Source organism: Balaenoptera physalus (genome assembly GCF_965194825.1).
Source record: "Balaenoptera physalus genome assembly, chromosome: 7".
NCBI lineage: Eukaryota > Metazoa > Chordata > Mammalia > Artiodactyla > Balaenopteridae > Balaenoptera > Balaenoptera physalus.
The window spans coordinates 51,784,870-51,812,701 of NC_138886.1; the positions used below are offsets into that span (position 1 = coordinate 51,784,870).

The following is a 27,832-nucleotide window of genomic DNA, read 5'->3' on the forward strand; positions in this document are numbered from 1 at the left end:
CACTTTAAATATGTCCTGCCACTCCCTTCTGGCTTGCAGAGTTTCTGCTGAAAGATCAGCTGTTAACCTTATGGGAATTCCCTTGTGTGTTATTTGTTGTTTTTCCCTTGCTGCTTTTAATATTTTTTCTTTGTATTTAATTTTTGATAGTTTGATTAGTATGTGTCTTGGTGTGTTTCTCTTTGGATTTATCCTGTGTGGGACTCTCTGTGCTTCCTGGACTTGAATAACTGTTTGCTTTCGCATATTAGGGAAGTTTTCAACTATAATCTCTTCAAATATTTTCTCAGTTCCTTTCTTTTTCTCTTCTTCTTTTGGGACCCCTATAATTCGAATGTTGGTGTGTTTAATATTGTCCCAGAGGTCTCTGAGAATGTTCTCAATTCTTTTCATTCTTTTTTCTTTATTCTGCTCTGTGGTAGCTATTTCCACTCTTTTATCTTCCAGGTCACTTATCTGTTCTTCTGCTTCAGTTATTGTGCTATTGATCCCTTCTAGAGAATTTTTAATTTCGTTTATTGTGTTGTTCATCAGTGTTTGTTTGCTCTTTAGTTCTTTTAGGTCCTTGTTAAACGTTTCTTGTTTTTTCTCCATTCTGTTTCCAAGATTTTGAATCATCTTTACTATCATTATTCTGAATTCTTTTTCAGGTAGACTGCCTATTTCCTCTTCATTTGTTAGGTCTGGTGGGTTTTTGCCTTCCTCCTTCATCTGCTGTGTGTTTCTCTGTCTTCTCATGTTGCTTAACTTAGTAAGTTTGGGGTCTCCTTTTCGCAGGCTGCAGGTTCGTAGTTCCCATTGTTTTTGGTGTCTGTCCCCAGTGGCTAAGGTTGGTTCAGTGGGTTGTGTAGGCTTCCTGGTGGCGGGGACTAGTGCCTGTGTTCTGGTGGATGAGGCTGGATTTTGTCTTTCTGGTGGGCAGGTCCACCTCTGGTGGTGTGTTTTGGGGTGTCTATGGCCTTATTATGATTTTAGGCAGCCTTTCTGCTAATGGGTGGGGTTGTGTTCCTGTCTTGCTAGTTGTTTGGCATGGGGCATCGAGCACTGGAGCTTGCTGGTGGCTGAGTGGAGCTGGGTCTTGGCATTGAGATGGGGATCTCTGGGAGATTATCGCCGTTTGATATTACGTGGAGCTGGGAGGTCTCTGGTGGACAAGTTTCCTGAACTTGGCTCTCCCACCTCAGAGGCACAGCCCTGACGCCTTGCTGCAGAACCAAGAGCCTGTCATCCACACGGCTCAGAATAAAAGGGTGAAAAAAAGGAAAGATAGGAAGAAGATAAAATAAAATAAATTTATTAAAATAAATAATAATTATTAAAAAAAATTTTTGTAAAGTAATAAAAAAAAAGAAAGAGGAGAGCAACCAAACCAGAAAACAAATCCACCAATGATAATAAGTGCTAAGAACTGTACTAAAACATACAAACAAACAAAAAAAAACCCGACAGACAGAACCCTAGGACAAATGGTAAAAGCAAAGCTATACAGACAAAATCACACACAGAAGCATACACATACACAATCACAAAAAGTGAAAAAGGGAAAAATATATAATACTGTTGCTCCCAAAGCCCACCTCCTCAATTTGGGATGATTCGTTGTCTATTTAGGTATTCCACAGATGCAGGGTACAGCAAGTTGATTGTGGAGATTTAATCCGCTGCTCCTGAGGCTGCTGGGAGAGATTTCCCTTTCTCTTTGTTAGCTCAGCTCCTGGGGTTCAGCTTTGGATTTGGACCCGCCTCTGCGTGTAGGTCACGGAGGGCGTCTGTTCTTTGCTCAGACAGGACGGGGTTAAAGGAGCAGCTGCTTCGGGGGCTCTGGCTCACTCAGGCCGGGGGGACGGAGGGGTACGGATGCGGGGCGAGCCTGCGGCGGCAGAGGCCAGCGTGACGTTGCAGCAGCCTGAGGCGTGCCGTGCGTTCTCCCGGGGAAGTTGTCCCTGGATCACTGGACCCTGGCAGTGGCGGGCTGCACAGGCTCCCAGGAGGGCAGGTGTGGATAGTGACCTGAGCTTGCACACAGGCTTCTTGGTGGCGGCAGCAGCAGCCTTAGCATCTCATGCCCGTCTCTGGGGTCCGCGCTGATAGCCGCGGCTCGCGCCCGTCTGTGGAACTCATTTAGGCTGCGCTCTTAATCCTCTCTCCTCGCGCACCAGGAAACAATAGTCTCTTGCCTCTTAGGCAGGTCCAGAGTTTTTCCGGATTCTCTCCCTGCTAGCTGTGGTGCACTAGCCCCTTCAGGCTGTTTTCACGCAGCCAACCCCAGTCCTCTCCCTGGGGTCTGACCTCCGAAGCCCGAGCCTCAGCTCCCAGCCCCCGCCCGCCCCAGCGGGTGAGCAGACAAGCCTCTCGGGCTGGTGAGTGCAGGTCAGCACCGATCCTCTGTGCGGGAATCTCTCCGCTTTGCCCTTCGCACCCCTGTGGCTGTGCTCTCCTCCGTGGCTCCAAAGCTTACCCGCTCTGCCACCTGTGGTCTCCGCCCGCGAAGGGGCCTCCTAGTGTGTGGAAACCTTTCCTCCTTCACAGCTCCCTCCCACTGGTGCAGGTCCCATCCCTATTCTTTTGTCTCTGTTTTTCCTTTTTTCTTTTGCCCTACCCAGGTACTTGGGGAGTTTCTTGCCTTTTGGGAAGTCTGAGGTCTTCTGCCAGCGTTCAGTAGGTGTTCTGTAGGAGTTGTTCCTCATGTAGATGTATTTCTGATGTATTTGTGGGGAGGAAGGTGATCTCCACGTCTTACTCTTCTGCCATCTTGAAGCCGTATCGTCTACAGTCTTATTTTTAAAAGAAAGTTATAAAAGCAGAATCTAAATCCCAAATCTAAAGGGGGCTGGCCTTGAGCAAACTTCAAAACTGACATCCCTCTGTTCAGCACCCTTCCTGCCAAGAAAAAGACCCTGATAAAGGAAGCCCCTACCCGTTAAGTTGTTGGAATACAGTTCAGAGCAGACTTCTTTTTTTTATGTTTTATTGGAGTATAGTTGATTTACAATGTTGTGTTACTTTCTGCTGTACAGCACAGTGCACAGAGCAGACCTCTTCTGTGGAGACCTAAGTATATGGACACAGTCTCTCAAAAATGCTCCTAATGTAAAATTTTCTCAGTGTGAGAAATACTGAGAAGATTGGAGAAGGGATTCCCCATAAGATCTCTTAGAATAGAACACTGGGTGGAGAGGAAACTCTTTGGGCATCTTCTCTCTTCTTCCCTCATCCACTCCCAGCAGGAGCTCTGCCGCTGGCCTGTGTGGCCCTGCGCACCCCTCCGGTGTGCCAGGCAGTGTGGATAGACCCTCAGACTGACTCTGGCATCTTGCCAGTGACAGGAAATTCTGAACTGGCCTACAGAGAGAAAACCTCTTTCTTGGCCACGAGATCGGCCTTCATGGCCATGAGACATTTTCTGGTAAAGTCAGAGATGTGGCATTTTCTCCATATCTGGTGAACCCTTTCCCTCCCGGGTGTCCGGGGAATCCTGTGGCACACAGTGGGGGAGGCTGGGAACCGGGAGCAGAAACTGTGACCAGGAACAATGGCAGGTGCCACGTGTGTGAGGTGGGAGCTGCCGGGATGCCGTCAGCTGCTCCCAGGGACCGCACAGCGAAGCCTGCGCTTTACGTGGCAGTCTTCAGATCCAGTTAAGATCTTTCCTTGGAGGAGAGTCTAAACTCCGTAACTACTGTGCCAGCAGCACCCTCATTCTCATCCCGTTGGGACCCTGAGCTCCTTCTGCCCTGCTCTGCAGGCTCCTCTGACTTCCCAGAAACTTTTTTGGTGCCGTGTCTCCTTTCGTTGCTTGGAATTCCTTTCTCTCTCCTTCGCTCTCTCCTCCTTTGTTTAAAAGTTTTCTACCAGGAAAACCTTCTCTGATCCCTTAAATTCTCCCTTGCTCTTCATCAACACAAAGAGGAAGCTCCCTGAGGGCAGGGTTAGGCCTTTGCTTATATTCGGGGCATTCCCTGCCCAGCACTTTGGGAGCTGCTGCACACAACAGATGTGCTTGTTATTGAGCTCAGTGGCCGCGGGGCAGGATGTTTCAGATCTCGGCAGCTCCCTTGGGAGGCCTGAATTGCTTTATTTTCTCAGTCGTCCTCCATATCTCTTGCTTGTTTTCTTTGATCTGGTCATGCTCATCTCTCTCTCTTTCTCTCTGTCTCTCTCCCTCCCTCCCCACCCCCCTTTCGGTCTCCCCCAGATCCTTTTGCATCCCACACTGACTTTCACACACCTTTGAAACAAACCTCTCTGGGTTTTAAAGGCCAACTTCCGGTTCACTTTGTTATGCAAAGCCTTCACCCTACAAAGAAGAGTGACCTTGACGCTTTCCTCCCGGACCAAATTACATTAAAAAAAAATTCCTTGGGAAAGAGGAGAAATGGGCTGTAACATATTCCCTGCCTTGTGGTCGAGAGTGGAGAGTGATGTTAATGAGCCAGCATCAGCAGAACTTGTACTTTGAAGGCTGGACTTAATTTCGCCCTCCTGGCCACACAGTTTTTGTGTTTTCCCATAGCCTTAGTCAGTCTCTCCTTCTGTGTGTGTGTTTCAGAATCCCCTCTTACTACTGGGCCTTGCAGCGTCAAGCAGTACGTCTTTGTCCCCCAAAGTGCGGCAGGTTGCCTCGCACACACGTCTTTGTCCCCCAAAGTGCGGCAGATTGCCTCACACACATAGGTGCTCAGTAAGCTTAGCGCTCTGAACATGAGTCGTTTCTCCGGAATCAGGGGAAGGTGGCAGCTCTGATGATGCCCCCGTCCACCATCACGGTCGACACTTAGTGGTGTGAACAGTAGGCACGCTGTCGCCTCAGTCATCAGGCCTCTCCCACGCTAGCTCTGTTTTAGCTCGGAAAACCCACCCAATCCCTTGGTCAGGATGGCGAGCTTTTCTGCTTGGAGCTGGACGAGTGCTCCGAGGGGCCAGGCATCAGCTCACACACCGACTTTTCTCCCCATGTATCAACGTCTCCCTTTGGGTTCTTTCCCTTGTAGGGGAAGAGGCCTGAGGCTGATTCCTCAGTTTTCCCTAAATCTAGGAAATGTCAGGAGCTGATTAGTCTGGACATAGGGTTGCCCTGCGGTAAAAACTGCTTAAAAACAGGGAGCTGAGGAAGCCGCCTTGTTCCAACTTGTTCCAGCGAGCGGCACCCCACTGTCTCCTCCAGATTCCATGACATGTCATCAAACAACATTGTCTTTTCTTAAGACCTTAATTTTCCTTAAAAAAAAAAAAAAAAAAAAAGGATGGAGACAATGACTTGTACTTCAGCTGTACCTTCCTGCCACTCAGCACAACATGTTAGTAGCTGGCGGGTAATTTTGAGATCTTGGACTTAGCAGTGCACAATTCTGCCTGGTTAACACTTAAAACTAGAAGCTAAGTAGGACAGGCACCACGCAAGGGATGGGGTTATGAAGAAAAATAAAACCCGGTACACGTAAATCTACCACTTACATGAGATGGCTGTGAATCATAAATTTTGGTTTCCTATGTGATCTTTCATATAGAAAACTGGGGCGTTTGGTTTTGTCGTTGAAAAGGGAGTATGGCTTCAGGTTTGCACATAAAGGACACAAAGTGCAACAACTCTGGGAATCTTGACACCAGACAAGAGTGGGAGAAAAACCTTCACATACCTTAAAATGAATTACTGGTTAACTACTATTAATATGCCATGGGCCCGGAGACCAGCATATAACACTGCAGGATCAATAAGGGTATTTATCATGTGTGAGTATTGATCTCTCAGGAAGGAGTGCATCATATTTCACACTGCATATGTTAGTACAAAAAAAAAAAAAAGTAGCAGAGAGATTGGGAAGCCTTATCAAAGAATGGGACGTGTTGAAGGTAAATAAATGTACAGAGCCACAAATCGGACCATTGCAATAAGAAGACATCGATTCTCTAGGCAACATCTCTGCAAACGTCTCTGTTGGATGGTTGCTGCTGGTCATTTTTCCAGATAACATACTTCTCTGGGCACTGCATCCTTTCTTAGCTGTTGAATCCAGACCTCCTGATCTTTCTTCCTTACAGCACACATTAGGACTATTCCAGTCATAAGTAACAACGCTTAAAACAGCTGGCTTCGTGCTTTCATTTGCATCTTGGCAGAGGACTTAGGGGTTGATAATTCCTATAAGGGACCACTGGTTAAGGAGCAATCCCATTTTCTTGGAACAGTGCCACTGTACTTTCTCTTATTATGAATATCATTGTTAAGTCACCTTGACCGGTTTTTATTCTAGAAAAATAGTGAGATCCAGCTTAAGAATTTTCAGCAGACTCATTAAGGTGTTTGCTTTTCAGTATACTGCTCTGGTCTTTGTAGTTAGTCATACTGGCCTTGTGGTTTAAAGTACACACACACACATCCTATTTCAAATTTTGTATGCTTTGTATATTTTGTGGCTTGTGAGTTGGAAATCTTTCAGGTTTATAGTCAGTTAATAGTGACACTTGGCGTGACTTACCAGCTCAGTGGTGAAGAGACTGTCTCCAGTTACTCTTTGGGGAATTCTGCTGTAGCAGAGGTTGGAGAGATGGCACAACCTGCTTGTATTCTTACTCTGGGTGAGAGCTACATGTTCCTTCTCAAACTGGAGTGAGTAAAGCATAATCACTCAGCAGTGGAGCAAGGACCTGAAGGGGGAGCTGAGCGGCATCCCTGGTCCCTGGATGACAGGTGTTAGTAGTGTAACGTGGCTCTTTGAAGGGCATTCCCGGAAAACCAGACATACCAGTAATTTTCATGTAGTTCCTTTTTTCCCTTTATTGCAGGTTCCCTGTGCGAGCTTATAGTTACCTCTTATGGCCTGGAGAATTTAAAGAGCCTCTCCATTCTAGTCTATAGACCACGTACATATCTAGAAGAGACTGTTCTAGCCTAGTCTGTTCTTCTGCCTCCTTATTCTAGATCCTTCTTTTGTGCTTGCATCAGACTGATTTTCCTAAAACATTTTTATGTTACTCCCTTGCTCTGAAAACTCATCGACTCCCTAGAGCTTGAGGGGCAACCAGAAGCCCTTGGCTGGGATTCATATGCAAGGCCTTCCACAGTTCATCCCAAAAGTAAGTTTCCAGTCTCAGCATCCGCTGTCCCCTGACGTGACCTCTACACTCCAGCCAGGCTCATCTGGTCAGTGTCCCTGGAACGTGTCTTGTCCTTTTCCTCCTGCATTATCCTGTTGATACTATTCTCCTCTCTTGATTGCCTCGCCGCCCTCACCATCTCTGAATCACCTCCATCCTGACTCATGTCTCCACTGCCTTTGCTGATGGTGACATCTGCCTATACTGTCATCATGGCCATTGGATCATTACTTGTAGGATTCTCGGTCTACACCTAATTTTCCCGAATAGATGGGACCCTCTTAAGAAGAAATGAAACATATTGAATATTTCTTTGTGCCTTTTACAATGTCTGGAGCAAAGCTTTGGACAGTTGTTATATGATAACTAATGAATTAATCAAATATAAGTACCAAAATACACCTTAAGGGGATTTCCCTGGCGGTCCAGGCCTTCCAATGCAGGGGGTGCAGGTTCGATCCCTGGTTGGGGAGCTAAGATCCCACATGCCTCGAGGCCAAAAAAAACCAAAACGTATTTAAAACAGGAGCAATACTATAACAAATTCAATAAAGACTTAAAAAAAAATCGTCCACATAAAAAATTTTTTTAAAAATCGGCCACACTAAACAAAAAAACAAAAGAAACACCTTAAGATCAAGAGTAAATGATTTCTGCATTACCTGCTCCTCTTGATAGTCCAGAAGCCTTATGAGGAATAGTATAGTTTGTCACTATACTAGCACTTGAAAGGGTGAATTAAGCTTTTGTGGTTAGAATAAATGAAGAAAGTCTGGGTGTGAGCCATGAAAATCAGAACCATCTGGCAGCAGTATACACACAGTACCCACAGCTTGTGATCCAGGCTCTGCAGTGATTTCTGTAGAAGCCCAACTTCTTTATTCAGTGGAATTCATTTGTATGCTCTTACTTGATAGCCAGTCAGGGCTGTCACAGTAATGCAGTCAGGAGTCACATCTTTTTAGGGATAATTTATAGAGCAGTTGCTTTGAATCTTTAAACTAGTGGTTCTCCATCTTTTGAGCGCATCAGAACCTACTGAAGGCTTTGTTATAACTCAGGTTGCTGGGCCAGCCCTCAGAGTTTCTGATTCAGTGGGTCTGGGGTGGGTCCGAGAATGTCCATTTCTACAAATTCCCAGGTGATGCCAATGCCACTGATTCAAGGACCACACTCTGAGCACTGCTGGATTAGACACATAATTTGATGGATGTTTATTTCAGCCTTGGGAAATTTCCACTTACTGGTAGCATGCACATAAAGGCTGGGAGGCATAAAGATGTTTTGAACATTGACCAGGAATTTTAATTTGGAACTTTAAAATATGGTTTGGTGGTTTATAAAATAAGAATTTTGTAGTTCCACATGTGCCTGGAATGGATGCCCTCTCCTAGTGCTTTTTAAAATGTCACTTTTTGAGAGTGCTTAAACATTTTAAGAGTCTAAAATATTTAGGCATTTACTCTCATAAAGCTCAAATGATTTTTATTGTTTATTTAAATGCTAGTATGAATTGAAACTTTTCCAACATGTATCTTAATTTATTCTGAAAGGTCATTATAATTTGAAAGAGGGAATAAAATATGGGTAAGTAGAAAAGTGATCGCATTTTAATTACAGTCATCTGTAGCAAAACAAATCCTTGTTTTGACCTGTTGTAGCATTTTATTTGAGGTTTACTTTGAAATTTATTGAAGCCATGCTCTTGGTACCTTGAGGATTATTACTGACAACATTTTGTTTCTGGGTAAACTTGAGGGCTGATTAAAGGTCCCAACTAAAGTTATGATGTAGAAATTCATGAACCTGTGCCCTGATCTGAGAATGCTCGTGTCTTTGGGTTTCTGTTTAATTCTTTACCTCCTACTGTATTTTGTTTTCTTTATCAAGAAGCTTGCTTTTGAAGGGCAAGCCCTAGGGGTATCCAGTGTTTTTCAACTGCAGGGATGGGGATGAATGTCTAAAATGCCTTCCTAAAGGCCTATGAGATTGTATATGGATGTCCCACTAATGCTTATGACTGGGTGGTAAGAGTATGCCATTCATTCCTTTTCTGATTTAAATAACTATATAATTTATCATTTTTTGTGAAACTTGTATTGCTTTTGTAATCAGGTTAACATAAAGACATGACATTGAAAACAAAAGAGTTAGATACAGAAAACCATCTATTTTGCCACTACATTGGGGTTTAAAATAAGAGATAGACCAGTGGGAAAGTTCAGGAGTAAAGAATTGCAAGTGCCTTCTCCAGACACAGGTAGAGTGATGGAATTGGAACTTTTCATCTCGTTAGTTGGGAAGAGGAGGAGAGAAGAAAGGAAAGAGATGTATAATAAGATAGTGGCCCTGACAATGCATCGCCAGGAGCCTGAGGTGGACGGACTTGCTATCCTGTCAGAAAAAAGAGACTTCAGTGCTGACTATAAAATGAGGCTGTAGAAACACTTTTTGTTGTAGATCTCCCCCAAACCTTCCAGAGCATGCACGTTTAGTCATGCCTTCCCCACGTTCAGTCAGAGGACACTTTCTGAGCACCTGCTCTGGGCCACGTGTTGCTAGTCCTGGGAATTTCTCTCCACAGGCTTCTCCCTGCCTAGGTGTGTTCAGCCCTTCTCTGTGTTTTAAAAATGAAATAACAATATCTTATTACTCCTTGGAGCTTCTAGTTTTTCCTCGTATTTATTTTGATGACAGGCTACTTGAAAAAACACTGTTCATTGATCCCTTCTGCAAATATTTACCCCCAGGTGTCCGGCAGTGTGCTCAGCACGGGGGATGCAGGGCTGCGCTGCTCGCTGGGTTGTCCCTTCTGGCCAGAGAGAAGGCTGTTCACCATCAGAGAGAAGGCTCTTCTCAGTATTCATCTGTTTCCTCATCGATCACTTGCTCCTTTATCTCTCGAAGGCTTCTGCTTCTCCAACACTGTGCTAAAACCACAGGGCCCTAAAGACCCAGCCCTCTGTGGGTCTTTTCCAGAACTCATTTTGCTTGATCTCTTAGGGTCGACACTGCAGCCTGCCCCTCTGCCATCCCTGTCGAATTTGTCCTCTGTGACCTTGCGTTCTCGCCTCCATTCTCCAGGGCTCTGGCCTTGGCGCTCTTTTCTCCTTTCAGAACGTGCTCTTCCGTAACAGCTCCCTCCTCTCCCGGATGCGGCCAGCATCTCCCGGCGGCGGTGACTCCTGATCTCAGCTTCCAACCTCAGCCGCTCCCATGAGTGCAGGTGTCGAGTTTCTCGGCCTGGCTCCTCTCCCCAGTGTCCGTGCCCGCTGGCCCCTTGCGTGATGAAGCAGACTTACCACCTGCATCTCTGCTGCCACCCCGGGCCTCCTGCTCTTCCTCTTTGGCTTTTCCTGCGTCTCGCGTCCTGATGCCCCTCAGTCCTGCAGTTCTCTTGAGCTCGTCTCCCCCGTGTCTCTGGTATTTGCATTCCGCTGGGTCTCTCCCTGACGGCTTCAGCTGCTCCCTGGTGGCTCTCCCTGCCTCTGGGCTCTCTTCCCTTTGCTTGTCTTAAGAATTGCCATCAGTTGAATCACTCCAAAGCACAGCTCTGATCCTCTGTATTCCTTGCTCAGATATCCTCAGTGGTTCCCACCACATCCTGGAAAGAGTTCAGAGAGCTGGCCTGAGGCTTCCCCTCGCCTGGCTGCAGCCCGCCTGTCTGACTGGCCCTCTTTTGCCCTTTTCGCAGTTCTTAACCCGGCAGCCCTGTCCATCACTCCCAAGGTCCCCTCCCACTTTCCTGCTTCCATCCCTTTGTCTTTGCTGCCCTGTTCTCGGTACTCTCTTTTTCTCAATTTCACCTATTTCCTACTCCTCTTTTAAAGTACAATGCAGGTGCAGTGTTTTTCTATGATGGTCTCTGTAATTCCTTTCTAGGTTGCATGTCAACTTTCCAGCCTTTGAGTTTCCATAAAAGTTGACGGGTATTCCTGTATGAGAGTCCTTGTTATAATTTGTAATCCCATCATCCATCCTATACTGTAGACTGCCGGTGGGCAGGGGCAACCTGATACCTTGCAGCCATTTTAGGCACTTGGCCAACTCTTAGAACATTGTTTAATAAATGTCTGTTGGAGACATGACTTAGGAGTCCATTCATTTGTTTATTGGAATTGACAGCTTAACATCTAGACCCTGGGTCGGCAAGCTTCAGCCTGCGGATCACTTTGGCCCACTGCCTGTGTTTGTGAATAGAGTTTTATTGCAACACAACCACACAGCAGCCTGTATATTCTGCAGAGGAATGGCCACAAAGCCTAAAATAGTTACTAACTGACCTTTTACAGAAGTTTGTCTCCCAGGGTCTATACCATTGTCCAGACTTCAGGATTCAGTATCAGCGGTTAGAAGGAAGTGAAGGAAACAATGTTCTCTTAAACTCTTAGCCTCTTGCTTTGGCTCTCGGATATATCTGTGTGGGCATACACATAGAAGGGGCACTAGGATTTTTTATTACTTTATTTAAAGTGAAATACTGTTAATTTTGTTGTAAGACTGTTGCAGACAGCCAAGTTAACTAGATTTGATCTCTAATTTCTTGACATTAGGATAGGAATGTCTAGGTAGAAGTTAGACGTGGTCAGGCTTTATGTGATTAAAATGACCCCTGCCGAAAATGTTTTTGGTATTCTCAGTAAAAATAATGACCAAGGGTCTGCCAGCTGTGCCGCCAGAGTCACGCCAGCCTTAGGAGCCCTGCTGTGTTCCGACCACAGGAGGAGCAGCACACCCAGGGGCCTTGGTCTGCAGCTCTGCGGACCTTGAGGAGGAAGGCCATACGTCGGCAAGGTTTAGAGGTAAAGTTCTGTAGGCCCCCATATTAATACCATGTTGTCTTTTTCTTTCTTTCTGTTTTTTCTTAATAGAGGGCCGGGTGGTCATCCAGGATATTCCTGCTGTCACCAGCAGAGGGCACGTGGAGAACACACCTGACCTCGTTTCCGACTCCACCTACTACAGCAGCTTTTACCAGCCGTCTCTGTTCCCTTACTACAACAATCTGTACAACTACCCGCAGTACTCCATGGCCTTAGCCGCTGACTCCCCCTCCGGGGACATGGGAAGCCCTCTCGGGGGCTCCCCTGTGAAGAACAGCCTTCGGAGCCTCCCAGCCCCTTATGTGCCCGGTCAGACAGGAAACCAGTGGCAGGTAAGATGTTACCAGAGAGTGAACTGGGTATGTGAAAACCACACACGTAAACACACACTCACAGACGCGCACGCCCAACTCAGCACACATGTGTGCCATTATGCAAAACGTGTAGAAAGTTTTCACTCTACCCATAACATCATTTAACCCCAGAGGTTGACTGCAAGGAATTGTAAAGAAATATGGATATATTTGTTTCTGTTTTCAAATTTTACCTTTCTCATCCTTCGATGTCATTTTGCATAAATATCCAGTTGGCCAGAATCAGCTTCACAAGTGGCTTATGTAAGAGGCCCCATCTCCTCTAGCCTTATCCCCACTCTTTAGAACAGCTTAGAAAATGCTGGATGTGGCCTTCTGGGTGGCAGTAATCCCAGTGATGAATTTTGACCCTGGAAGGGAGATGTGTTCTGATCTGTATGTTTGCATGGAAGGAAGGTGAGAGAAGAACTAGGTCACTGCTGTGCTGGGCCAACTTGAGAGCATTTTCAGCTGGGAATGGAGGTCAGTCTTTCATATGCTAAGTATGTGCTTCTGAAAGAGTGTGCCATCAAGAGCTTTTAATATTTGGGGTAAAACAAAGCATTTTGCATTATCAGGGAATGTTTATTCCGCACTGTTCTGCTTCCTCAGTTTTCACCATTTCTATCAAGCCAGTGTATCATCAGCAGATTCAAGGCCTGGAAAGCATTCACAGGCTGGATTACCATGTTGTGGGAATGTGCATGCATGAGCACTTAGACTCTGCTCCTCCAAGCCCCCCTCCAACTGTGAGATACCAGTTCTGCGAGAACTGTTCTCATTTTGGATGCATTTACTGTGCTTGGGCTTTCCCAGCTAGGCTTTGATTCCAGCACAGTGCAGTGTATGTATGTGGGAGTTTAGGGTAATTGACCTTCTTATACTCTCTTTTTAAAAATGTGCATTGACGTTTTCCTCAGAGGAATTCTATTCCATTTTGCATTTGTAGATGTGGGGAAGTTGTTGATATTCACATCACCCCATTTTCTGGACTCTCACACTAGCCTTAGGAATCTGACTTCCTTGGCATGTTAATGTGTCTGCTTTAATTCCCTGGGCTGATCATCTTCATAAGTTTTCTGTACATTTTAATTTTAGAATCAGACTTTTTAAAAAGGCGTTGGAACTGAGAGGTGATATGAGTGTAAAGGAAATGTGATGATTTATGGGTCTTCCGGCTGGACCCCTACAGGCCTTTCAGAGTGCCAGTTGGATTTTATGATTTGGGGCAGGTTTTAGGTTGATTTCTGTTAGAGACTCTCCTCGAAGAAAGGAGAAGGAAGTATCTTATAGTTCTTAAAAATCCAGCTCATTCTACAGATTCCCATGAGCCGGGGACTACTGCTGGAGCATCCTGGTTTTCTGGCTACTTCCCGGCTTTAAGGAGAAATTAGGGAAGGTCTCTGAACCTGTTGGCTTATGAGGAAAAGGATGAGAAAGAAAATTCTGAAGTGTCTTCTGAAAGAAAGAGAGCTCCCGATCAGCAGCATCAGAAATCTTCTAAGTTAATTACCCTCCCACTCTGTCAAGGTCTTTCCAATGGTGTAAGATGGCTGACACACTAATGTTTGTTCTTAACTCCACCTGGAAGACCTGGGGAGGGTGTAGCAGAAGTCTCGGGTTTCCTTGGAGGTCTCTTGCCAAGGCCCACCCTCTGGGGGACCAGGGACAGCCACGAGGGGACATTCTCTCGGGCAGCAGCGTTGCCTGGTTTTGGAGTGCTGCCTCAGCCGCTGTGTACAAGGAGAGATCCCCCCAAGGGCAAGTTCTTGTACCCCTGCTGCCAAGGGTGAGAGGAAAAATGTTACCCCAACTTTCTTAGTCATGTGGGGGGCCTGCAGTCTTGATGCTGTTGGCGCCTTCTCTAGAACCACCGCTTACTAGACTGGAGAGAGGGCCCCTGGTTAGAGGCCCAGGAGAGAAGCCGAGGCCTCATTTAACATAAGCGTTTGTTTTCAAGGAGGTCTGGCCTCAATCTATTTCCTAGTCAGTTTCACCATTGGTAATATATTCCCATCTAACAAATTATTTTGCAGAAACAGGTCCTTCTCTGCTACTGTGGTTGATGCCTGTTCCTCTTAGTTAGTAATAACACCCATCCTGATTGTTACCATTTGTGGAGCCGTGAATCCTCCCCGCAGGCCTGGGAGGCAGATGGTATTGTCCCCTTTTTACAGGTGAGGACATGGAGACTCAGAGGGCCACCACGGTCACACAGTCACCAGATGGAGAGCTGGAGTTTGAATCTATAGCTGTCTGGCTCCAAAGTGTGTTTCCCAGCACCGTCTGGTTAACACTGGGTCTGCAACAGACTCGGAGCTACAGAGACGGCCATCAGTTAAGTATGAATACTGACACCCTCTTTAGCTCTTTAGGGCTTGCAATTCCTACCTGTGTCCTTTGCTTTTTATTGGGGATCTTCTTGAATCCCTCTTCTGATTGTCTCTCTTCACTTGTGGAGGTTGGAAAATAAGCAGAAACTTTTAGAACAGTGCTGAGGTGTGGTCACTTCAGATAGCGGAGAACAGAGCCCCTGACAGTTTCCTGAAATTCTCTGTCTTGGCCATTAGTGTTTAAAATATGCTGAATTCCTTGCAGTTTGGAGGTTGCTTTTGGAATCTGCGTACAGATTTTCTTTTTCTTTTTTTTTTTATTTATTTTTTATTTGATTTATTTTTGGCTGCGTTGGGTCTTTGTTGTTGGGCGCGGGCTTTCTCTAGTTGCGGCGAGCAGGGGCTACTCTTCATTGCGGTGCGCGGGCTTCTCACTGCGGTGTGCGGGCTTCTCTTTGTTGTGGAGCACAGGCTCTGGGCACGTGGGCTCAGTAGTTGTGGCACGTGGGCTCATTAGTTGTGGCTCGCAGGCTCTAGAGCGCAGGCTCAGTAGTTGTGTCTCACGGGCTTAGTTGCTCCGCGGCATGTGGGATATTCCTTGACCAGGGTTTGAACCCGTGTCTCCCGCATTGGCAGGCGGATTCTTAACGCCTGCGCCACCAGGGAAGCCCCCAGATTTTCTTTGAATGTGATTTCATAAAACATATGTAGGCACCCCTGCAGTGTGTGTGTAACATGAAAGGTGATCCAAACAATTGAGATAAGGGGGCCTGACCACATGGCCTCTCCATCCCTTCTAAGTCTGACTCAATCTATTTCCTAGCCAGTTTCACCATTGGTAATATATTCCCATCTAACAAATTATTCTGCAGACATTTTACGAGTCTGTGGATTAATCTTGTAACCAGACCTGACCCCGAGCTTGACTTACAACCTTATAGTCACACCCACAAAAATTATTTCTCTTGGAACTAAACTCTAATGTTAAAAATAGAAGAGCCAACATCCATATAAGCCATCATTTTGCAAAAGGACAGGTGAAAGTCAGTCCAGTGATGGTCAGTCAGTCCAGTGATGGTCAGAGCCGAAAAGGATCTTACAGAGGTCCCTTTCACCCCCGTCCTGCTGCAGGGAAGACTGAGATCCGGAGCTGGGGATCTGCTCAGCACCCACAGCACCCACAGCTAGTTGGTGACAGAGCCTTGTCCAGAAACCAGGCCTGTAGATTTAGGGAAACAGTACTGTGTGTTTTGAGACACATGGAGTCTGGCGCTTAGAGTTCTATATTCAATTCTAACTTGTGATTTAACTGTTGCGTAGCCTTGAGAAAAATACTTAACTGTCTGAAACTCAGTTGTTTTGTCTGTCAAGTGGGCATAGTACCACCTTCACAGAACTGTTGCATGAATATATAAGGCAGCATAATGACTGAAGTGTATGTGGAAGTTTCTGTGTGTACCAACAAATGCTATGCTGATATTAACTTCTTGTGAATTTATTTCATTAACCATTATTTTCTCTTGGCCCTACTCTTTTTTGAAATCTATTTAATTTTCAGCCTTTTGTTCATATGTATTTTAGTTAGCTACCTCCAATCCCCTTTGTAATAAGATGGGGTATACATAATGCACATTTTTGTTATTGTTGAAAGACCATGACGTGAATATGGACCGAGTATGAATGTATACAGAATAATTTTTATCAGGGATGGGGAAGAATTTGATCTACTTAGGAAATTGAAAACTGGAAGCATAGACAAAGATTATGGCGTAAAATATGTTTATTAAGATGTATGTGTTATAAAGAAGTATTAAATAGAAAACACCTACAAATAATACTTATAACCAATGTTTAAGGGATAGGTACTGTACAGCTCACTTTTTCACCAAGTCGCTATGGCAGAGGTATAGGGAAGTGATCTGGGGCAGGGCCTCCCCCTGACCTTGCTATTCCTGTTGTTTCAGGAGGGCGCCCTGGCTCTGCTCTTCAGACAGTGCCTTGCCGCCTTCTGGTGGAAGCCTCCTGGGGAGGGCAGGGGAGGGATCCTGTCTTGGTTGTAGCCATGCTTTCCTGTCTCCTTTTGGAAGGTGTCCCATAGCTGCGCCTGGAGGTCACTGAGCTGGTCTGTCTCACTAGACCTTCCCTCCCACCCGGTCTGACCCCAGCTCTACCTGAAGGGCCTGAATCTTAGGCAACATCTCCTCCATCTACTGTCTTGACTCTGTTGCTAGGACCCGACTTCCCTTCTAACTCTTCACCAGAGCGATAACTTTTATGTTATCCTCCTTCCCTTGCTGCTTTGGGTAACAGTGTGTTTGGGGGGAGCAGCATGAAGAGTTTTCAGAACAAAGAGCTGCTTTGTGATTCCTAGAAAAAATCGACTCTAGTGGAGATTGTCATAATTTTTTAAAGCCAGACTTCTTAGAGATTAGTGGGGAGGGTACTGAATTATTTACAAAAAGAAATCATTGACTTTTTATTGTAGAGTTGAGATTTCCTGTAAGTCTCCCTATAAAGTCATGCAAGCCACAGATAATTATTGAGCACCTACTAAGTAAAAAACCTAGTTAAAAAAAAAAGAAAAAAGCTAGAGCAGTCAACTGGGCCAGCATCCCAGAATCCCAAGGCTCTTTCGTGTTGATGCCCTGCATGCATGCTGAGAGCTGCTTTAATCGCTTTGGGTCTGTCTCCAGCCTCTGGAGATTTGTGGCCCAATCATAGATTCCTGTCATGTTGTGAAACAGGAATAACATTTGTGACACTGGGAACAAACTCACGATGAATGGCTGGTTCCACTGACCAGCAGCTCAATTTCACTTCTGCATTTAATTGCCTGCAAAAGCTGTTTATTGCCTGGTGCACTCCTTCACGGCAACGTTACCTCTTAAATAAACATGTTGTACCCGGTTGACAAGGGAGAGGTACATATCAAGTGAGCAGAAATAAATATGGGAGGACTCCGAGCTGTATCTGGGATCTCCTTTCAGTCCCCCTGGTGGGCACCCCCTTGATTGGCTTTTCTGAAGCTTGTGCCACCAGAGGTGGAGACAACCGTTCCAGCCACAGTTGGGGTGAGGGCACATGGCAGCAGAGGTGATTCCTTCCTTCTGGTCGTTCTTTGGGGCTCAGTCTGAAGTGTCTCAAGATACGGTGGCCCGTTTATGATTATGCACCTCACTGGAATGCATTCGATTATTAAATAAACATGCATCCACGTCCCACCATGTGCTAGGGATCTACCGCTGAACCAAATGGACAGAAATGCAAAAAGCAGGTCTTGGGGGAAGGCTGTTATCACCTGGTACATGAGAAGGAGGTTGGGGATCATCTAAGTGCCCTGGCTTTGAAACTGAGACACAGGCAGGCAGGAAGCCAGAATCTGACCTAGGCCTTGGAGCACGGAGAACGGCGCCCCTTGTGGCCATTACTGGGATGGGGCCCAGCAGGGCACTTGTAAACGCCGCCCCTCTTGACTGTGCTGCCTGCCCGCTGTTGTTCTCCATCCTGTACGAGCAGCCTGCGGGGGCCCTGGTTTTCACACTGCCTTCTCTTTTTATGAGCGTGGTTCAGTCGAGCCTGTTAGCTCAAAGAGCTAAGAAGTGACTTCTGGCGCGTGTGCAGTGCGGGCACAGCTGCAGCGCCTCCGTGTCTGTGCCCTAGGGTCCCCCAGGAGGGTCCAGAGGTGGGGTGGGGGGATAGGAAGCCGAGGCTTAAACCGGGCTCCCACTCCCAGGGAGACAATTATAATAGCCAACCATTAATTAGTTAAACCATTAATTTTTAATATTTCTAAATTTTAAAGAACGGTATGTCAGGGAGAAGGTAGTAGAATGCAAAATCCACATCAATTTTGATGACGAAGTAGGGGACTTCAGATAAATTTTGTGCTCACCTCAGGCCAGTAAGCTGCACCACCAGGCCCCCGGGGTAATGTGCATCTGGTCACCTCAGTGTACTGGGTGATGCTGGCTGAGAAAGAGCAAGTGACTCCCTGAGGACCTGGGGCCTTTTTTCTCTGGGTGAGGTGCTCTCTCTACAAGCACTCAGGTGGTCCTCTAGGCTGCCCCTTCAATCCCATCGCCCTCTTTGTCGGCTGAATAAACTAGCCCTGGCTTCCCTTCTTAGAGCAAACTGGTTTTTGGCCACTATTTGTTGGTGAGCAGACACCGACAGGCTTTTTCCTCTGGAAAGAAAAAGTTTTCAAGCATGTAGAAGAGGAGTTTGTAAGGCTGCTGTTCAGTTTAAAGCATGTAAAGGAATCTCTTTCCTCAGGAAAAGGAAATTAAATTAGATGTGGTATTTGCCTTGGGCTATTAGGGCTAACCCCCTCCCCCCCAATTTGTTTTTTAAAAGGGAATTACAGAGACATACATTTCTGTTGATGTTGCTATAATGTGGTGTATTTATTTTGTATCCATCTACTTTTGTGAACTCTGTAATTCTAATAATTTTATAGGTGCTTATTTTAGGGTTTCTAGATTAGATAGTCATTTCATAGAAAAATATTGATACTGACATTTTTCTTCCCCCTAAATACTGCCAAGTTCTAATTTATGTTCTTAGTGAATTATTCAGTTTAGATACCAGTGGTGGACAGCTGTGGTGTCATCTTGTTCCTTATTTTACTGGGAATGTGTTTTGCACTTCACTGTCCTGAATGCAGGCTGTTACCTGTGCTGGTTTACAGAGAAATGAGGAAAAAAAGGACAAGGGTTTTTTTCTTACAGCTAAATTATCAATTCAAAAAATTGTTTTTATCGGGCCCGTCCCTTTCCAACACTTCTTCAATGAAATGAGGATTTTTTTTTCATAAATGCCCTTACTTGGCAATATAAAAAGTTGGCGACTCTGTTCCTGTCTCCCCTGCCTCCTTTTTCAAGAGTTGTACTAGTCCGAAGACCAGAGAGAGCCTGGAAACCAAGGCCCTGGCATTGTGTCACCATGACAACAGCGGAATTCTCTGGGGTCTTCAGTGTGCTGTCTTTAGCAGCTGTCTCAACCTCACTCTTTCCAGACAGGATGTTTTGGTCTTTTCTTATCTTTTAATCTCAGCCCTGTTAACGCCTTTATGCTAGTTCAGCATTTTGTGGGGCTCCCTCACGTGCACCCCAAGTAGGTCCTGCTTTCTGGGACAGTGAGGACACAGGGATTGGGCTTCCCATCTCAGAAGACCAGTCTTGGAGAATCTTCCATTTAAATGTAAAAGTCATTACAGACCACCGGAAGTTTAAAGCCAGTGACGTGAAGGTGTCAGGCTTCCCAAAGTTTGGGGTTGCATTGCCTCTACTATAAACTTTCCCTTAAATGGCCTGTCAAGTCTTAGCCACATCTGCAGTTTTCTCTTCTGAAACATAATTCCTCATTAGGTTCTTCTCGTTTAAGAAGAAATAATAAACCCAGTTCTCTTGGGCCTTTACATCATATTCCTACATCTGCAGGAGACAAGCTCTGTTGGCCAGGGCACCTGTGGGGCAGCAGTGGGCCTGGGCATCCTGGGAAGCCCCCGGAGCTTTGCAGCACGGGAATGCAGTCCTCTCTTTCTGTTTCTAAACGACCCCCTTGTGGACACGTACTGTCACAGAGGAATTGCTATCTTGTCACGTTCTAGATGAGTACAAGCCATGGGCATCACAGGCATCATCTGGTTTTTATTACACCTTTCCTGGAAGGAATGGTGGTTTTCTTGCACAGATTATGAAAGTTGAACGATTTGCATGCTTTGATCCTGCAGGAGGGCTGTTGTTTGCAAGAATTGGTGCCAGCGATAACAATATTCTTGGTGACTCTTGGTCTGGAACCAAAACTAAGGGAGGTGGTGGGTATTTTAGTAGCTGAACACAGATGGTGAGAGGTGGGGCTGAGGAATGCTCCTTCACTGCAGCAGTGCACACGAGAGTCATTTTTGCAGAGTATTTTGGTTAAAAATGTGTGGATTACAGAAGAAAATGGAACTGGCCTCTGGAAACCTGGGCACTGGTGGAGGCAGCTCTGACTCCGAGAGGATCTCGGGGAGGGGTTGGGCCCTGGCCCTCCTAAGGGATTCTCAGCCCAACTGAAGCAGTCCAGTAGCATCCCAGGAAATCCAGATGGAGGGTAACCTCGGGTCTTAGGACCCTTTGGGAGACTCCAGTGATTCCTGGGCCGTCCTGCAGGATCATTTCTATTCTTACATGAGTTCAGTTTAATCTGGACTGAGTTGGGAAACCGTGGAAAGGGCTGGCCTGCTCCAGGGACTACTCCATGATTCAGCTGAAGGCAGAAGGAAAGACATTATCAGTCTCTCGTGAGGTCGTTACACAATCCGATCTCTGACACAATAGCATCAGGTTAGTAAATGATATAGTCATTTGGGGATTCTGTAATCTGCTTGAAAAGTAGATAATTAGGTCACAGCTTTTAAAAGCTTTCAGATTTGATTTAGTTAGGCTGCTGGCCAAAATCTTATCTATTTCCATTTGCCTTTTTAGTTTACTTTTTTTCCTAAGTAGATGTGACTATGATATAAAATTAGTTGCTTTTCAGAATGCTTATGTGTGTGCATGAGTGAGTCTCAGATTTCTTGGGAGTCCATATTTGTGTGGCCTGGTAAGTGGCCCTCATTAGTTGGATAAAGACCAAAATCAAGGGAATGCATAATAGAGGCTGATTTGCCCTATTTTTGGAGATATATTAGGAATATGGTAGTAGAAAAATAAAAAGAATAGGGTTATGAAAAATCTCCATATTACAGAGTGTGCATAAGAAACTCCGTGTATTTATCATTCATACCTCGAGTGCCAGCTCTGTGCCTAGCCCTGCGCTAGACTGTCCCCTCCAGTGCCAGCTCACAGTGGGTGGATGAGAGAAAGGACACATGTAATTCTCTGATCGCTACTGTGGTCAGAGTCTGGAGGTTCCCAGGGAGCTGTGGTGCTTGTGGAAGGTGGGCCCTGTGCAGTGCTGTGCCCAGGGATGAGGCGAGGCGGGGTGAGGACAAGTATTTTATCACTACTGTCGTTTAGAATTGCCACTGCTTGGTGATAATTAGAAGCAGGTTGACTTAGTGAGTTTTATTATTTTAAAAAGTGCTCTACTCCCTTACGGCCTGCACCCAGGACGGGTTGCTGTCAGCGCCCCCTTCTTGGGAGACCCCTGATCCCGAGGGCATCTCCTTGAGATGCACAACCTCCTGGTGGAGGGAGTTCGTAAGAAGATTGAGGAACAGGGAAAAGGGGATTATTTCCTCATTTCATTTTTCATTCCTTTTCACAAACACTCTTTTTGCCAATTCTTAGCCAATACTGACAGAAGGAGGGCAGACATAAAAATTCTATGTCTTGGGTAGTGGTATGCAACCAAAAAGGAGAAGGAGCGTTTTCTCTGTCTCTGTCTCTCTCTCTCTCTGTTTGATGGTGTCAGTGTAGTTTCTTGAGTTGGTTTTTCAACTTACTTAAATGTGGAAAGTAAAAACAACTCATGCAGTGGGTTTTTCTTTCAAATATCAAACATTTATATACTTAAAATAATTTTTGAAGTATATAACGGGCAGATTTTTCTGTCTCCCTCTCTATTACTAGGTCCCTGACATACCTGTAAAAGGGCTCATGTGGTAACAAACCCAAAAGAGGGGTCCTTGGGCGTGACCACCGCCCTGCACTGAGGCCCACACAGCGGGAGACCCGTAGGGGAGGGAGGGATGCGACAGGACAGTTACTGGGCAGCCTGGTGCTGGGCCCTTCATACCTGCTGCTCCACTCAGCCCTGAAACATGGCCGCGTCGGGGATTGGTATCCACTTTTGCGGGTGAGGAAACTGAGGCTCAGGGGAGGTGAAGTAACCTGCCATATCACAGGCTGGCAAGTGGGGGGCTGGAGCTGGAACCCGGGTTTGCCTGGCTGACTACAGAGGGGGCACGTTTGCCCCCGCCTCTCTGCCCTCCTCGTGGGACAGCGCACATTTCTTGGTTTTCCTGGTATGAAGCCCTGAGAGGTGTCATATAATGTTTTCTTACATCTTATGGTATAAGATATTATAAGATATGACATCTTACAAAATGTTTTCAGAGACTTGACATATTAGATAGGAGGAGACTTCTAGTCCTGATTGTATTAACCACATTTAAGTCACACACACATGCACTTCTGTGTGCTTTAAGGCAACAGATTTTTGGTCATTCTAGTGTCATTTTGTTACTTTGAGGTGGGCTCTCCATCACGGTTTTGGAGTGGGAAACACCTTTCCATACTACTAACACACCGTGAATTGAGTGTGATGTGCCCATCAACGGTCACCAGCCTGCATTCCAGTTTTTTTTTGTTTTTTTAAAAATTTTTTTATTCAACTTCTTTTTTTAAAAAATATTTATTTATTTATTTATTTATTTATGGCTGTGTTGGGTCTTCGTTTCTGTGCGAGGGCTTTCTCTAGTTGCGGCAAGCGGGGGCCACTCTTCATCGCGGTGCGCGGGCCTCTCACTATATCGTGGCCTCTCGTTGCGGAGCACAAGCTCCAGACACGCAGGCTCAGTAATTGTGGCTCACAGGCCTAGTCGCTCCGTGGCATGTGGGATCTTCCCAGACCAGGGCTCGAACCCGTGTCCCCTGCATTGGCAGGCAGACTCCCAACCACTGCGCCACCAGGGAAGCCCTGCATTCCAGTTTTTGATGCCAGTTTGGGTAAAGTACATGTGCGCATGTGCTTACACTTAGAAGGTGGCCCCAGACAGGCTCACCTTGCCCTCCAAGCAGTCTGTCATGTTCAGTACTCATAAGGTACCCTTCATACTGCTGATTTATGCTAAAAGTATCCTAATGTTTCTGACAGCTCATGTGTGACATGAATATAATCCATATTTCTTCGAGCGGCTAATCCAAGTGGCTCATTTCCTGATACTGCTGATAGGGCTATATCTCTTGGTGTCTCCGCCATTGAGATTCTGATGGTAACATATTGTTTGTGGGTCACTAGTTTTGTCTAAAACAGTAGGTTGGAACAGAGTAGCAAAGGTTAATTAAGTTTGTCCATCAAGATGGGAACAAAAGTGGATGCCTCTGATACTTCTGGTTCTGAAATCAAAGTTCCTGAATGTGTGGTCACAGACATCTTTTCTTCTCATTTTCAGACCCCCAGTTTGATCTTGGAACAGTGAAAATGTGAAGAGTTGTTAAAATCCAAAAGCAATGACTAGGTCTTTATAATATGCAGGTGCCTTAATTTAAAATGGGAAAGGTGGCCTGGTTTAGTAGAGAGAAGCTTCTGAGGCTGACTTGCCTTGCATCCTGCCTTCTCTGCTTAATCCCTTGTGAGCTGAACCAAGGGATTTGATGTCTTGGAGCAGGTTTTTCCTATGTTCATGATGATTACATTATGAGGACTCAAGTATCTACAGCTTCCTGCCCACCCCCCGCCTCCCCACCCCCCTTAGATGTGCGATGTGCAAGGTACGTTTTCTCTGGAAAGTTACATTAAGGATGTCACCATTCCCAAAGCTCCCTCCACCTTTCTGCAGAGGTGTAATGTCAAGCTCTTAGAGACTTGCACGCTAGAGTGGAGAGTACTATGTCTTGATAGTTATTAACCCAATTTTAAAAAAACAAACCAGCTCTTTCACCAAAGCTGTTTCCTGTTGGCTTTTACATGAACGATGCTTGCATTTCTGCCTGGCTCTGTGTGACTTCAGTTGGGAAGTCAGTCACACAGTTGGGTTTGTGTTTTAGATTTGTGAATGAGACAAATAGAAGTTTCTAACCTAAGAGCTAGAAAATCCTGTGTAAGTTTGTGGTTTGGGAAAAATGAGGAAGGCACTGGGCTAGTCCCAGAGGCTGTTTCCACATGAACTGCCCCCCTCTCTTTTGTGAACCCCGAAAATGCATAAAACCCTCCCAGGTTCCAGGAAAAGGAACCATTTTCAGAGTTTGGCTTTTTCTTACTGTGTACCTATTTTTGAAGGTCCTTACTTCCCTTCGCCTGATTCTTACACCAATGTCTTTCAGGCATTTTAGACCAAGACCCACAATAAGAAATATTTTATATTGTGATCCAGTATATTTTATACCTACACATAAACACAAAATTAAAGTTTCATAAAACAGCTCTTACCATATTGTATACAGTGAATTCTCATATTTCTGTTTAACTCTATTCAGTTTCATTTCATTCATCTCCATACTGTTCTTTAAGATGTATATATTTGCTGATTGCTGCCGCTGAATTACTTTGGGGCCCACTGAAGGGTCACAGTGCTGCATATTGTAAAACACTGGCTAGAGGAGTAAGCTGTTCTGTCTGTGCCAGTGATGCCGATGGTGAGAACAACCAAGTGACAAGTTTTAGGAAGTTAGTTTGGGTTTTTTAAAATGTGGGGCTATTTGCATCTTTTTTTTAACATTTTATTTATTTATTTTTGGCTGCGTTGGGTCTTGGTTGTGGCGCACGGGCTCCAGAGTGCATGGGCTCTGTAGTTTGTGGCATGCGGGCTCTCTAGTTGAGGTGCGTGGGCTCAGTAGTTGTGGTGCGCGGGCTTGGTTGCCCAGTGGCATGTAGGATCTTAGTTCCCCGACCAGGGATGGAACCCACGTCCTCTGACCTGGAAGGCAGATTCTTAACCACTGGACCACCAGGGAAGTCCCTATTTGCATCTTAATTGTTTTTTTACTAAGGTCAAGCGAAATGGACCACTAATAAATGCAAGTGCAATCCTGGTATCATATGCTGTTTCCATATTTTAAAGATTATAAAGTGATGTGAATTCCTATATTATGCCTTCTCCAGGGTCTATGTTTTTTCCCATGGTTCATCTTACGGTGTATTTTATGTTTTAAAAATCTACTCTGGTATTAGTCCAGCCTGGAATTGAGCTGCTTTTCTTCTATCCTTTCTGAAAAGCTCACCCACACAAGTTTTGTTTAGCTTTCACTTGTGTCCCAGGCTCTGAAGCTTTGGTAAACATGGAGCTTGCAATTTTAAACATCTTAGATGTATCACTTCTTAAAATTGTTTGTCCTCTCTGCCATACTGCATGCACATCCTCTTTCTCTCTCCTTTTTCCCCCTCCCACCTCCTCTCTGAGGAGGAAGAGCACCTCTTGCATTTCTGGACAAACAGCTCTTATGTTCTCCAGCATCTAAGTGCTGACCCTCAAACACAGTCCTTGCCCCCATTGAAGGAGTCCCCCTGGCTCTTCAGGAATCCCTTCCAAGGGCCTGAGTCCTCACAGGCCAGTCTCCCTCCGTTTCCTTTTTCTCTTCCTGGCTCTAGGGAGGGGAGTGGAAGGCATTCCATAATATAGCACCTAGGAGAAAGTAAGGTGGGCCCAGCGGAGGAAGTTAACCCCTAACGAAGTTAGGGGAGAAAAAATGACCTCCAGGGGAACAGAGGGACAGGGAAGGAAGAAGGGAGGGAAGGATTGTAGCTGTAGGGAGCCTGCTTGTGGCACATGACTCAGCACTGGGTCTGTTGACGTTTCAGTCATCTCTGAAATGTGTGTATAACAGCAGTCATTAAAAATAACTCCTTCCAGCTGCGATGTGTGGCATCCCAGAGGATGAGTGAGGTGCCTATTTAAGGAGGGGGATGGGCGCTTGCCTTTTAGGAAAAAGCACCTTGCCTAGGTCTAAGGTCCTCGGACTAGGAGCATTCTCAGTGTATGATCAGGTGAGCGTGGGAACAGGCATCCCATTCAAATAGTTTGAAAAGAAGCTTCTTTTAAAACTAAAGAAATTCTTTGAGAAGGAGTTAAAAAAAAGTCAGCCCTAACCTCCACTCTTAAGCTCACCAGAAGACCTAGAATTCCACAGCCTGCGAAGAGCCCTGCTTTGTTTTATAAAAAGGTTTCTGTTCTTAAAACCAAAGGTTTATCCCACATGTGGCTTTTGCAGTTAAAAGCCTGTAAGTCACATGTCAGTGCCAGCGGGATCTTCACGCTGTTTGTTTATAAATATCAGAGTTTGCAATTAGGAATTTTATCCTATACAGTCACTCTTCTTATGAAGACCATCCCCTTTCTGCGCCGACTCTAATTCTGTGCAGCTGAGCCCCGCTTGATATAAACGAGACCAGGACTTGGTTATCTGGAATCTCTTTTAGCTGTTCCCCGGATGGAGTCTTCGATTCAGTGTGAGACCAGACTCTTCCTATCTGAAGTGTTAATAGACCACCAGTGAGTAGTGTTTAGGAATTTTTTTTTAAAGGAAGTGGGGTCAAACATTTTTACATTCTGTTGGGATTTTATCGTTATTATAAAAAAGGGTGACTGTGGTATATAAGAAGGAAACCTGTGGTTCAGATTCATTGCGCTGTATGTTCTCAACAGTTTAATAAAATAAAACCCAAAGCTCTTAGGTTTTCCTCCAGGGTGAATACTGACACCGCGCACGTTCTCCGCCAGCCCAGCTCCCATCTGTAGGTCATACTCTGGTTCAGAGACTTGGGGTGGGTAAGAAGGTATAAAACATGCCTCTTGCTTGCCAGCTACCATGTGCTAATAATAATAGTAGCCGTAATTCACCGGAATCCTGGGCTTTTAGGTTTTACTTGGTTTATTTGTTTAATTTAAAGGAATAAAAAATAAAATCTTGAGAAGAAGCAAGGCAGCATTGCATAAAGGAAAGAGAAGTTATATCCTTTCAGCAGAACTGAACAGTTCCTTTCATTTGTGAGCACCTTTTATCCTTCAGTAGAACTTTGCTGTTTTAGCTGGAGGTGAGGCGCTGAGCACAAGGGGGTAGTATTAGGTTAGCTGAAAGCAGGTTTTCTCAAGCTTGGCGCCATCTGAATGTTGGGCTGGACAGTTCTGTGTGGGGCTGTCCTGTGCATTGGAGGACGCTTAGCGGCGTCCCTGGTCTCTGCTCACCAGATGCCAGTAGCACCCCCCATACACACCTCGTTGTGACAATTAAAAGTGTCTCCAGACTTTGCTAAATGTCCCCAGGGGACAAATTACCCCAAGCTGAGTACTGCTGGTTTAAAATATCATACAACAGGACATTTCAAAGGTCTCCTTATCTACCCATTTTTGTCTCAGCCCAAAGTCGCAGGCTGTGATTTTTTTTTTTAAGTTAGAAGGGAGTAAGAAGTGATCTAGAGTTTTAAATCGCATTTTTCCACGCCTCTTTCTGGACTTTCTGGGTGAATCACGATTCAGTTTTAACTTCATGTTTCAGAGGTTTACATGTGCACTTTGAAATGCATCAAACCGGCCTTCTTTCTTATTTCCAAGTCGTTGCGTGGATGGTTATTTGTAGATTATTCT

General features: G+C 45.5%; 1 protein-coding gene across 1 annotated transcript in view; it reads left to right on the forward strand.

The window, feature by feature from the left end:
* DMRT1 (doublesex and mab-3 related transcription factor 1) overlaps positions 1-27,832 on the forward strand; it is a 124,451-nt gene that overhangs the window by 31,370 nt on the left and 65,249 nt on the right. The window contains exon 3 of the mRNA XM_082471069.1: positions 11,967-12,250. Coding sequence (XP_082327195.1) covers positions 11,967-12,250 — 284 coding nt within the window. The remainder of the gene's footprint in view (positions 1-11,966; positions 12,251-27,832) is intronic.